The 12,619-nt window shown below is 56.7% G+C and overlaps 1 protein-coding gene across 6 annotated transcripts; it reads right to left on the bottom strand.

Annotated features, from left to right (window-relative positions):
• Positions 1-1,360: 1,360 nt before the first annotated feature.
• Positions 1,361-12,515, bottom strand: SLC25A45 (solute carrier family 25 member 45). 6 transcript variants are annotated; one of them, XM_074336671.2, is made up of 8 exons: positions 12,257-12,515; positions 11,074-11,185; positions 7,126-7,187; positions 5,967-6,010; positions 5,700-5,771; positions 5,210-5,395; positions 2,668-2,926; positions 1,361-2,522 (listed from the first exon to the last, which is right to left on the bottom strand). In XM_074336671.2, the coding sequence occupies exons 3-8, from the start codon at positions 7,160-7,162 to the stop codon at positions 2,254-2,256; spliced, it is 867 nt and encodes a 288-aa protein (XP_074192772.2). In that variant the 5' UTR covers positions 7,163-7,187; positions 11,074-11,185; positions 12,257-12,515; the 3' UTR covers positions 1,361-2,253. The 6 variants fall into 6 exon arrangements, with proteins under 6 accessions (XP_074192772.2, XP_019593503.2, XP_074192773.2 ...); XM_019737944.3 differs by having other exon boundaries at positions 11,074-12,515; XM_074336672.2 differs by lacking the exons at positions 11,074-11,185; positions 12,257-12,515 and adding an exon at positions 7,313-7,331.
• Positions 12,516-12,619: the final 104 nt, after the last annotated feature.

A 12,619-nucleotide genomic window follows, 5' to 3' on the forward strand; every position in this document is an offset into this window, starting at 1 on the left:
CTTCTGTTACAGAACTCAAGGGGTTCGCTGCTTGGGGAGTTCCAGAGCTGTGGTTGTAGTTAGGCAGTTTTTTTATTTACTTGCAGCAAGTAAAGGACAGGATTCAATCCAAAACTCTTGTTTCCCTGTCTGGAGGCTTAGCCATTGCTTATATACACTATTTGGTTAATTATATGTTGATTTCTTCTTTGCAGTTGGCTACACTTATCTGGTTGGGTTCCTCTGGAGCTCATCCTGTTTACAGCTGACTCTGCAAACTACTGTGCTAGGTTGTAACATTCAGCAAAAACAGCAGTTAGTAAGAACTGCCAGACCTACAGGCCCTTGTCCTGGCTAACACTTCCCCTAGATGCATAACTTCCTTACTTAAAAAAACAGCCCATTTATGCTTGTAGGAGCTACCAGAGCACTGTTTTTTAAACTTGAGGGTGTGTAAAAGTCACAGGAGAGCTTTGTACCACATAAATTACTGGGCTCCAGCTTCAGAGTGAGCTCCCAGTCAGTCCTGGGTGGGGCCTGGGATTCTGCATTTCTAAGCAGCTCCGGGAGGTCCTGAGGCCACTGCTCCATGAACCACACTGGGACCACCCCGACCTCAATCAAAACTCAGTCAAAACTCACAGACCCTCACCTACTGAGTTAGGGTGATGGTCACACTTGGAACAGACATCAGAATGCAGCTGCCCAGGGCAGTTAGGTGGGCTGTGCTCCCCAAATCTCCCAGGCTCCCAGCCAGTGGGGTACCTCCTGCATCCTCAGCAGTCTTTCCAAAGTCACCGTTTCAGCCAACACAGTGAGGAATTTCCTTGTAAGCAAACCACGGGCCATTTGCGCACATCACACACTTTGCTTGCAAGAACCCAAGCACAGGGTCCCACAAGCTGCAAGGGAGGTTGGGACACATAGCAGGGCTCAGCGGCCACATGCCCTGTGGCCAAGCTATGACAAAGGAGGAACAATTTGGGGTGCCACCCCCATGAGCCAGTGAAGGACAGCTCTGATGAGCACACGTGGGGGCTGATGCCAGGTCCGTCCCGGTGAATTTGAACTTAGGTGACTCCTGGGAGTCTGTCACAGTCCCCAGGGAGAGCAGGGTAGCAGAGTAACAGGGTTCTGGAGTTGGGGGCTTAGATACATCCAGGCAAGTTGTGTGACATACCAGCCATGTGACATCGGATGAGCTACATACTGTCTGTGGGCCGGGTCCACCTCCTCTGCCAACAGTGATAAGAACGCTGTGATTGACTGTTTTATAGGGAGCGCCCGGTAAATGGCAGGAATTCCGCATAGTCAGGTCACCAGGAGGCGGGCCCAGGTTGATCTCAGACTAGATCAGGACATTAGGGGGTACAAACTCTGCTCAGCTTTATTTCCAGTTTTTAATTTCTACTTTGTATTTGAGACAAGAAAACAAGTGCCATCATCGATGGGAACAGGCCAGGAAGACACCCAAGGGGCAAGGAAGGAAGCAGGTACCCGGGGTGGCTGGAGTCGGGGAGGGAGGCGGGAGTGCATGGGCACCTCCCTCCACAGGCATTGACCCGGCTGCTTCCAGCACCAGGCTCCCAGCTGGGAAGAGATCAGAAGTGCGACCATTGACCTCAAGGAGCCCCCACTCTAATAGGGCCGCTGAGAAGTCAAACCACCACCATGACACAGCACAGGCGAGGGCTATGATCAAGGCAGGTGGGGAATCTGCAGACCCCAAAGTCAGTCAGGGGCAGGGTGGAGGGGAGTAGAGGAAGGAGCCCAGGACACAGTGCTCTGCCAGGGTCTGGGAGTGGGTCCAGTCAGAGGGATGATGGAGTCACTTGTGGTACTGTCTACTGTGGACCAGGAGGGTCTAGGGCCAGAGGTGAAGAGAGGGCACAGCTTTTTCAGGGCTGGGCTGCCCCCAGGTGCCCCACCAGGAGGGGGTGGAGTTTGGCCTTTTTCCTGAAGGTGATGGGAAGGTAGAGGATTCTGGACTGTCCGGAATGTCACCAGTACCACCGGTTAGTTGTTTTACAAAGGAATCAAGGCAAGTGCTGCTGGGAGGCTGAGGCCAGCCTTGGCTTCTGGGCAGAGCCCAGGACCAGTGGCGGTGGGGGCTGCTCCCCAGCCCCATCTGCGTCTGTGAGGCTGGAAGGTGCCTTGACAAGGAAGGGTTGAGCCTCTTGCATTGAATCTCCACCTGGTGCTTTCAGGTTGGCCTCTAATCTGGGCAGGGAGGCGGCCGTCTCACTGGGGAGCTGCAGGCAGTGCCTGGTCACCTCATGCCCATGCGTGGAGGAGGTACTCATAGCTGAGGAAGGTGACAGCGTTCACAGGAAAGGCGCGGGCACTGTTGATGGTCAGCCCCCGGAAGAAGACCCCCAGTCCTTCCTGCCGGGCGCTGCTCACCATGCAGTCCAGCAGCCCCTGGTACGCCCTCTGCTTCAGCCCGGCCATCTGCATTCTGGACTTGATCACATCCAAGGGGGTGGCTGTTACCCAGGAGGTGATGCCTGCAAATCCCCCTGCCACCAGCACTGTGGCTGAGCCTGGGGTAGAGGGTGCCCAGGGGAGGGTCAGATGGAGGAACAAAGTGTCCTTCCCTCATTCCTCTCTTCCCCCATCCTCCATAAGGGACCAGCACCCCCACCCCACTCCTCTCTGTGCCCCATCCTCTCCCACCACTTCACTTACTGGGGTTCTGGCCATCCGGCGTGGATTGGCGACAAAGCCATTCATAGGTGACGAAGTAGATTCCCAATGTGGGGGTGTCCCTCAGCGTCAGAGCCCAGGCTCCCCGGAACAGCCCCCGGGGCCCCTCCTCCTGGAAGATGGAGGCTGCACAGTGCACGGGCCCCCTGTACCGGGGTGGGGGGCTGCCCGGCTGCGCCCGCGGCTCTGTCTGGTTTTGCAACCGAACTTTGATGAGGTCGAAAGGAGCCAAGCAGTAGGCCTGTAGGGAAGGACGTGTGAAGGCCCTGGACGGGGCTTCGGGTGGGAACAGTGGGCTTATCTTATGAGGAAGGCAGTGGGCAGAGAGGGAAGCATCTTCTGTAGGACCCCGCTGCTCCTGCTGCCAGCTCAGCCTCTCATGCTTGAAGCTGGGGATGGGCCAGGGCCACCTCCTTAGCAGCAGGCCCCTGATAGCAAGCGACACAGCCCTCTCCTGGGGCAACAGTGTCCAACTTGACTGGTACGCACATGGAGCTCGGGGACAAGCCTGGGTTGTTTTTCCAGGAGTGGGGGTAGGTTTCTAGCCTCTTCAAATCCAGGAATGAACGCGTGTCTGCAGGGACTGGGTCTGAAGAAATGGTTCTGTCTGTGCCCATGAAACAGCAAAGGACTGACCCCTCACCAGGGTTAAGGATGTCACCTCATTAGTGTTGGGGACTCAGCTTCATAGACTCTCCCTCCTCACCTCCTGTAGGATACCTCTTGGAGACTCCTGAGGGGTGACGAGCACGGGACCAGCCCTTCCTGCCTCTCACAAACCCCCAACTATTAGCTTCCCAACAGAAGGACACAGATTTGGGACAGTATGGGACCCAAGGTTGGGTGCTGGGAGGACATGCGGGGAGGTTGGGGGGAGGAGCTAATATATGGGTCTGAGATCAACTAGGTCAAGATCAGCTGTTCAGGTGAGAATTGCAGTCATAGCTGAGGTTAGCACAGCATTTGGGGGCTTGTGTAATATGTGTGTGTGTGTGTTTTGTGGAAGATTCACTCGCTCAGTCCCTCAGACCTGGGAATGGCTGATGGCAAAAGAGGCTGGTGGTTGGCTCTGGCTGTGATCTTCAGAGGGTGGCAGGCCAAGTGGACTGGGGACCCTCCCTGTGAAATGGGACCTTGATGTCACCCTCTGGAGCCTACTGGCAGTGGCGAGCTGAGGGCTTCTCCAGTGTGTTCCTGAGTCCCAGGAGGGAGCCTGGGAGCTGAAAACATGGCTGGGCCTAAGGTAGGATGGCAGACGGGCTGCTTAGGGCCCCTGCCCTCCCCATCCTGTGCCCACGGGGCAGTGGGAACATCAGGCACGTCCACCTTAACCAGCCAAAAGCGACTTCTGTGCACAGCACACATCAGTCTCTGCCCTGTTCTAACTGGGGTGACTGCCCACCTCTTCCCACCTCTACACTAAAACACATTTTCTGCCCCAAGAACCTGTTAAACTGAAGTCCTGGGCTTGACAGCAAACCAGTCCCATTGGTCCCTGGACCCAGTCGCCACTGTGACCCAACAGGCCCCACTTCTGTTATCTGTTCTCTCCAAAGAGCTGGAGGGGAGGCTGACTTAGGAGCTGGGCCCGGCTGGGCCTAAGCCAGGCCGCTTGGCCTGGGGCCTCAGTTCCCTTCTTTGCTTCTGCCAGTTCTCCGGGCTTCGGAAACAGGGAGGCATGCACCCAGCACAAGAAACAGAAGAAGAAAAGCCAGGGCTTTTGGGGTCCATGAATCATTGATTCACTTGGGTGAGCCCGCTGACTGTCCTTGGTCCTTGCTCTCTGCCCCATGAAGTCTGTCAGGAGCGTCAGGGCAGGCGTGACCTAAGGAGTGTCGCTACGGTGTGGGGTGGAGCTAGGCATACAGTCCTCAGTCTCTATGCTCAGGCCCCCCTGGTGCCTGCAGGCCCCTCTTCCCTCCATCCCACCCCTCAAAAGCCCAGCTACTTAAGTGTTGAGAACAAACACCACAGCAATGATGGAGCTACTTAATGATTAATATCCTGGGGCTCTCCCAGCAAGATCTGTGGACTCAGGCTCTGATGAGGCTCAGACTGCGGCCACCCAGGTGCTGCAGGCAAAGGGCCTGAGCAGGACGTGCTGGGGGCGTGCCAGGGCCATGTCCTTCAGCACTGGGCCCGGAGCTCTGGGGGGGCTGTCAGTTCTCCAGGGTGAAAGGTTACCTTGGAGACAGGTCTTCCCACAGCCCTGAGGCTAGCAGTCTCCTCCTGAGGTGGGCAAGCCGTTAGCCTCAGAGGGGGGCCCTCTCAGCACCATCTCCTGCACCCCACCCTGACCCCAAGCTCTCTCTGCCTTGTGCCCCTCTGATCCCCATGACCCTGCCCTTCAGGCCTGCCGTCTGGAAGGCCACAGGTCAGTGAGAGCAGCAGGAGCTGCCCATTTCCCCACCGTTCCCCCACATTCCCTGGTCTGCAGCTGGGAGTCACCAGACAGGGCTAGGAGGGGAAGGAATGAACTGACGGTCACTGAGTGCGTGTGTGCGCACCCCCATGATGCCCTGACCTGCAGGAACCCCCCGATGCAGCCGGCTATGAAGACGTGCGTGTAGCTGGGTGGCTGCGCCCGCCGCTCCTGGTGGGAGGTGGCCGTGAGCACCAGCAGGGAGTTGCTATAGACCCCGAACAGGACGGAGTTGACCACGGCTATGCTCGCGATGGGGAAGCTCATCCCCTTGAAGAAGCCCAGGATCTGCAGGAAAACAGTGCTAGAGTGGGTGGGGGGGCGTGGGGGCCTCCCCATTACCCTTTCCAGCCCCGGCCAGGCCTCCTCTGGCTGGAAAACCACTCTGAGTCTGGTGCAGGGAGGGGGAGGTGGCCAAGCCTGGGACAGCCTCAGCACCACCCTTGGGCCACTAAGCTACCACCCAGCCCCTAGTGGCCCCCGACTGGGGTCATCTCTCTTCCCAAGACAAAGCCCGGCCTGAAGAGAAGGAAGCTCGTGCTCACTGCCAGATGCTTCCTGCCCCAAAGCTCCAAAGAAGCAGGCCACCCACCGACTCATGGCGGTAAGTCTTGACCATACAATCCACGATGCCCCGGTAGGTGTTTTGGGTCTGTAGCCGCACCTGCATGGGGAGAACAGAGCAGGCAGGCCAGCTGGGCATGGCTCCAGCCCAGCTCATCCCTCTGCCCCTCGAGCAGGACGCCAGCAGGGCGGGAAAGGCAGGAAAAAGCCTGTCAGCCAGGCCCTGCTCTCAGGGCATCCTAATGTTTGGTTCAGGTGACATCTTTCATTCCTTGGGTGCACCCTCTAGACTCACCTTTACAGTGTCAAAGGGGTGTCCCAGGACCAAGCCCAGTGCTCCTATGGTGACAAGAAGATGCTATGAGTGAGGCCCCTCACGCCAGGCTGAGGAAGCAAGTCTGTGCTGAGAGGAAAGAGGGCTTCAGGCAGGAGGAGAGACGGCGGGCCTTCCTGACAGTGTCCAAAGAAACTCCAGCTGGCCCCTGGGAAACCCTCCACACCAGGCACTGGGCTAGGAAGGTATGGGGACAAGGGGACAGCAGCAGGCAGCTCCAGCCTCGCCTGGAGGACACACACGCAGAAGGGAGGAACCAACCACACACATACGGGCCTCTGGAAGCACACACCGCACACCGGAGCATCTTGCTGGCTTATCTAACCCTGGGGCTGGATGGAGTCTCCACGGCTCCCCCTCCTGCCAGCTTCACTCCTTCCTTCCTTCAACTCGCAACCACTGTCCAGTGGTGGAGCGGGGGCTTGATCCAGACCAGGCCCTGCCCTCCCAGCGCTCTGCCGCCTTCAGTGGCAGTGCAGAGCTGCGGGTCCTAGGGGAGTCTTGCTGGCACCAGGGGAGGAGGGTCCATCCCCGGCCATCTCCCCACTTACTGGTCTGACCCTCTGTAGCAAAGGCTGGTCCTGGAGCTTTGGGAGCGGTTGAAGCCCCAGGAAGCAGGTTCAGAACGTCCCTCTCTTTCTCCCTAGAGACATGTAACCCAGAAGCTGGGCTGGGTCCGCAGGCCAGAAGGCCTCATGGCCCTGCGCATGCAGCCCATTGCCAGGTAGAGCAGAGGCCCAAAGGAGAATGCAGGACAGGAGCAGGTGAGTGAGGTTAAAGGGGAACTTCCTTTCTGAGCCCCACAAGACAGGCTTGGAGCGTGGAGTTCGAGGGGTAGGTGCTGCCCGTGTGTCAAGGAGAGCCATCACTTTGACTCCCGCTCTGCACAGGTGTCAGGCAGTGTGGCCTTGGGACACAGCAGCACCACCCCCACCCCCCACCCCCTCTGTGACTTTCTCTCCTCTCCCATAGGCAACTCCCAGGAGGCTCTGGGACAGCTGGCTCTGGGCTCTCCAGGGGAACCAGGACTTTGGCCTCAGATCTTCCCATGTCACCCACCTTCCCCAGGAAGTGATCCACCATTGGGGGTGATGTGACAGAAGGAAGAAAAATGTCTCACCGGAGATCCAGCCGGCCACAAACTCCTCCACGGGCATTGTCCCTCCGGGTGGGAACTGGTGGCTGCAGAGGAGAAGCTGGTGAAAGTGTAATTCTACCCTCTCCCGCCCCGTACCCAGACTGATAACCTCCCACTAATGTTTAACCCTGGGCGTAGGGTGAGCAGTGGCCTGCTGCCCAGACCTCACCAGGAGAGGGGAGCTAGCCAGATTGGGTGGCCCTGACGCACTGGAGGAGGTTGCAGTGTGAAATGTCCTGGGGCAGAGATGATGGCCCAAGGTGGCCTCCCCCTCTGCTGGCCAACAATGGCCTTGCAGCCTGACCAGGCCTGGCAGACAGGCCCAGGCCCCTGGTGGGGCCCCTGCGGGCTGCCTCAGTCAGCATGGGTTTAATGAGCCTGCTGGGGGGCAAGGCCCTGCTTGCCCAGGCTGGCCCACACTCCCATTTGTCTCCGCGGCACCACACACCAGGCTGCCCACCCATCCCCCACAGGCAGCAAAGCTGGTGGGATGGAGCATGGCCACCAGGGGGCAGACCCAGCCTGCCGTGGGTGCCGGGGCATTGGGGAATCAGGGAGGCCCACAAGGTGGGAAGCACCCCCACCCCAGAGGAGTGAGTCAGCAGGGACTGGAGCTGAGCCTTCTCCCAGTTGTTTAGGACTCCCCCATGTGAGACATAAACAGCCTCCCTTGGTCTCTGTGGGGACAGAGCCAGGATGCAGTTTCCAGGCTCTCGGCCTCATGTGGAAAGGTGCTGGCTCAGGTAGTAAATGGCCATCAACTGTGATTGGATGGCCATCAGCTATGGCTAGTTGGCCGTCAGCTGTAACCAGTGAGCCATTGGACACTCATATAACTGCCATGGCTATGCTGGCAGAAAATGGGGGCTAGCAAGAAGATGGTGGCTGAGCTGGCAAGAGTGGATTGCAGTTAGCACGGTAGATTGCAGCTGGCAAGTGAGGTTGGTTGGTTGGTTGGTTGGCAGAAAAGTGGATGGCGGCTTGCAGATTGTGTGGCTCCTGCTTCCTGCGTCTCCAGCCCAGCCACCGGCGAGAATACAATGGTATGACTCCCCTCTCTATGGCTCCGTGGGTGTTCCTGTTTGGCCTCACCATGTCCTGCGTTCTTATGTGGGGAGCGGGACTAGAGACCCCAGAAAAAACCCCACATGCCACCCCACGTGACAGTCTCCTTTTCTCCAAGCCTCTTTCCCAGGGGAAAGATGGGGATTTTGAGTGCATGAAAGATGTGGTACCTCTCTGCTTGGGGGTGACCAGGCTACGGCTGCCCATTTCCCTTTGGATAGAGACAACCCAAGCTGACAAGACAGCGAGCGAACTGACTCTCTCTCCCTGGAGGATGAGAAGGAGGGGGGACAAAAAGGAGTGGGCTCTTCTTCTGAGGGCACAGAGACTTAGTGCTTAGGAGCCACTGCCCACAGAAATCTGTGAAGGCCCCAATCGCGGGTGCCAACCCTTAGTGTGGTCCCGACCCCTCCCTTCCCCTCACACCTCACCACTATTCCATGAGGAAATTGCATTACTATTACCTTCAAAACATCCGAAGCCATCCCCCCTTTACCTCCTCCACTGCTACTGCCCTGGCCCAAAGCCACCACCATCACCTCCACCTGGGTTCCTACCTCTGACCGGCCACCCGGCCTCCACCCGTGCCCCCTTCCCATCTGTCCTCCACACAGCGGCCGGAGGGATGCAGTTAACATCTAAGTCAGACCATTCTCTTCTGCTTCACATCCTGCAAAGGCCTCATCCTGCTCAGAGTCTGAGCGAAAGTCCTTCCAGGCTCAAGGAGCCCTCGCAGCGCTGCCCCATACTCCTCTGACCATCCCCTCGCTCGCTCTGCTCCAGCCACCTCCAGCCACCTGGCCTCTTCTTCAAAGGGGCTCCTGCACCCAGGCCTCGCGCTGGCTGTTCCCTCTTCCTGTTGGCCTCCTCCAGCTTGGGCTCAAAGGTCACCCATGCAGTGAGTCCACCCTGATCGTCTCAATGCATGCTGCCATCTGCCCTACCAGCCCAGCAATCCCGGTGCCCCTACCTGGCTCTCTACCTGTTTTTTCCTCCATCGTACTCATCACCTTCTGACACATAGTAATTAACTTGTCTGTCTGGGCAGGGCTCTCTGGCTGTTCTGTTCACTAATGTTATCTCGAAAGCTTAGAACAGTACATGGCACAGAGTAGACACTCAATAAATATTCATTGAAAGAACGAACAAGTGGACAAGTCGGGGAGCAGCATCAGTGGACAGCCCTGCAGCCAGCCCTGGGTTTCCAGTTCTGTCTCCCATCTCCATAGGGTCCCAAAGAATGTCAAGTCCCAACAATACCCCCCACCTGCCCCTCTAGATCTCATTGGAGCTCTTTCCCATCAGATGCCCAAGGACCAGTCTTGCTCACCCTTCTCCTCCTCCTCTGCCAAAGAGAAACCATTCACCCCACTACTTTCCAGGAAGTAGGGTTTCATCTCTGACCTCCATACCTGGAGCTTCCCGGGGACTCTTTGTCCCCAAAACCTTCCCCACACACTGGCACTGGTCTCTCATGGAGGGTTGGGCTGCAATCCTACTTTTGCTCATTCTCTCCTGAGTGGGGTTTCCAGGCAGGAATTCCCATCCGTTCTCAGGAATTTTTTTCGCTTTCCCGTTCCCAAATCCTGAGAAAAGTTGGTCGGAAAATCGGGAAAATCGGTTCCTTGAACCTAGTAATACTCACAATGGGAAACAAACGTACTACTCACAATGTATCTCTTAGACATTTTTCCTATTTATTGCTAGGGTTTCCAGCCAGGAATTCCTGCCTGTTCTCGGGAATTTTTTTCGCTTTTCCATTCCTGAATCCCAAGAAAAGTTGGTCGGAAATCGGGAAAATTGGCTCCTTGAACCCAGGTGGTTGGTAGTATCAGTTGTCACTTTGTGGAAACGATTCATCATGGAGAATAGAAAACAGTTTATATCTCAGGATTCGGGAACAGGAAAGCGAAAAAAATTCCTGAAAACAGGTGGGACTTCCCACCCGTTAACCCTATTCCTGAGTGAGGATTGGCAGTCCCTCCTGTGGGCCTCAACGTCCTTTACTGCTTGCAAAAGTATGGCCCAGCCCAGCTGATCACTGAGCCTAAGGCCTCTTGGTTCTGTGGGCTGCCCCGCCCCCTGCCCTTCCGATGGGCCCCACTCTTCTCTAATCCGACCTCACTACCCCAAGTCCAGGGGAGACCCAGTATCACTCCCCAGAGCCTTGTAGAAGGACAGCTCCACCCCTGGAGAGCTCTTCTCCAGCCCTACAGATTCCACCAGGTTAACCCTCTGCCTGCCAGAGCAGGGCTCTGAGCTGTCACTCCCTAGCTCACAACCTCCAAAACACACATCCTCCGGCAGCCCGGTGGCTCAGGCGGTTGGAGCTCCGTGCTCCTAACGCCAAAGGCTGCCGGTTCAGTGCCCACATGGGCCAGTGCCAGATGGCTCGGTTGGAGCGCGGGCTCTCAACAACAAGGTTGCCAGTTCAACTCCTCCACTCCCGCAAGGGATGGGGGGCTGCGCCCCCTGCAACTAAGATTGAAAAGACAACAACTTGACTTGGAAACAAGTTCTGGAAGTACACACTGTTCCTCCAATAAAGTCCAATAAAATCTTGAAAGGAAAAAAAACGGTCCTCACTGCCTGCCAAACCCACCACACAGTCCTCACCCTGGATCCCGTGGGGTGTCACCCCACCTTCCCAACTTCACTTGCTGTGCTCTGATTGCCCAGGGCTTCTTCCCTGATGTTCTAAATGCTCCGCTACCTGGAATGCCTTCAGGAATCTCTTCCAGTGCCTCCTCCTGGATCTGGGTTTCAGCCTCCATATCATCACCACACATACTGCCAGACGTCAGCTTTGTTATTGAACTTTTCTGATCCTGTTTTCTTGTCATGAAATGGAGATAGGATACTCACCTTAGAGTGTTATAAGGATTAAAGCTCTTAGAAAAGGGTCTGGCATGTTGCGCATGCTCCACAAATGGCAGCTATTATTCTTATTTCCACTCCCAGGGTCCATGAGGATGACCTGAGGGAAGACGGAAAGGGCCTAGCACACAGTAGGTGCTCAGGAATTGAGGACCCTTCTTTTCTTGCCTGTGGCATTTTATAGCTCTTAAGGCAATTCTGTCATTTTACGTAGTTTTAAACATGCATTACTCTTGGGCTTCTCTCTCCTCTCTCTCTCCATTCCCCAATTAAACTGTCTCACCCAGGTCTCCATTTCCCACCCTAGCCCAGGCCACCCATCCGGTAAGCACTCAACAACACTGAACTTTGTTCCCACTGTGCTCCAGTGGGATTAGGGAGGCCACTGAGCCATTGTGTCCTGGTCTGAGGGTCCCAGAGCTGAGAACCAGGAGGGAGATGCCTGTTCCCATTGCACACTTCTCTCTCGCTCACATCTGAGCTTCCTTGAGTTCTCAGGCCATGCTGGTAAGAAGACATGTTGTAATGGGCTCAATGGGGGCCGGGGGGGGCAGTATGGGTCCTGGAGGGCAGGCTAAGCTGTTTCAAATACTGAGGACACTTGGACTGGATCAGGAGCTGGAGCGGCCTTCCGACATTGGGGGTCAGGGCAGGGTGAGCCCACATCCCTGTTCCTGCTGCTCTCCAAGTTCACTGTTGTCACTTGGAGCAAACTCTGGTTCCTCTAGTTCAGGAAGGCATCCCACGGACCTGTTTTTCTCCGAGATTCACACCTCAGGCAAACACATGCTGTTGGTGCCAGAATATGTTGGTGAGGTGACCCTGGGGATAGGTGGTTTCACACCTGCCTCTTCTCTGCCCCACCCAATGCCTCTTCCCAGCCTGGGAATGACTCAAGGTCTCTAAGGCTGTGTGTCTAAGATACAAGGGCTCATGTGACTGCTCCCTGGAAAAACAAGTGTGTCCAGCCTGGATTTCTGGCATACAATGACGGTCCTTGGATGTCATGGAGTCCAACCTCCTAATTTTACAGATAAGGAAACAGGACGGGAGGGAAAGGGGCTTGTCCAGGATGAGTCAAGACAGGGTACCCAGTGTCCTGACCACAAAGAATGGCCCATCACCCCTCATGGCCCCGGGGCGCTGCAGTACAGGCAGGTGACTGCGGCACCTTTATCCAACGCCCCGAGCAGCGAGCAGCGTAGATCCCAGGAAGCGGCTCCATTTTACAGGTGAGGGGACCGGCCCAAAGTCTCATGTGAGTGCCAGAGCTGGCGCCCGGATGCCTGATTGCCTTGAATCTTCCACAAATTGTTACAGGCCATCGGTGTGGGGGCCCCTCGCCCTTGGTCACTCGGGTTGGTGGCGAGTCTGGTTCATAGTGCGGCCATCCTAAAATGTGACCAGACAAGAGAGGAATGCGGCCTCAGTGTCCCGGGCATGCGCGGGTCCCTGGAGGGGGGCGTGAGCCCACGGACTCAGCAGGGCGCGTGCGCGGCGGCCCCGGGCTCGGATTGGCTCCCGCGGGTCGGGA

The sequence above is a fragment of the Rhinolophus sinicus genome, chromosome 14, assembly GCF_057876585.1.
Source record: "Rhinolophus sinicus isolate RSI-liver-muscle chromosome 14, RSI-T2T, whole genome shotgun sequence".
Taxonomy (NCBI): domain Eukaryota; kingdom Metazoa; phylum Chordata; class Mammalia; order Chiroptera; family Rhinolophidae; genus Rhinolophus; species Rhinolophus sinicus.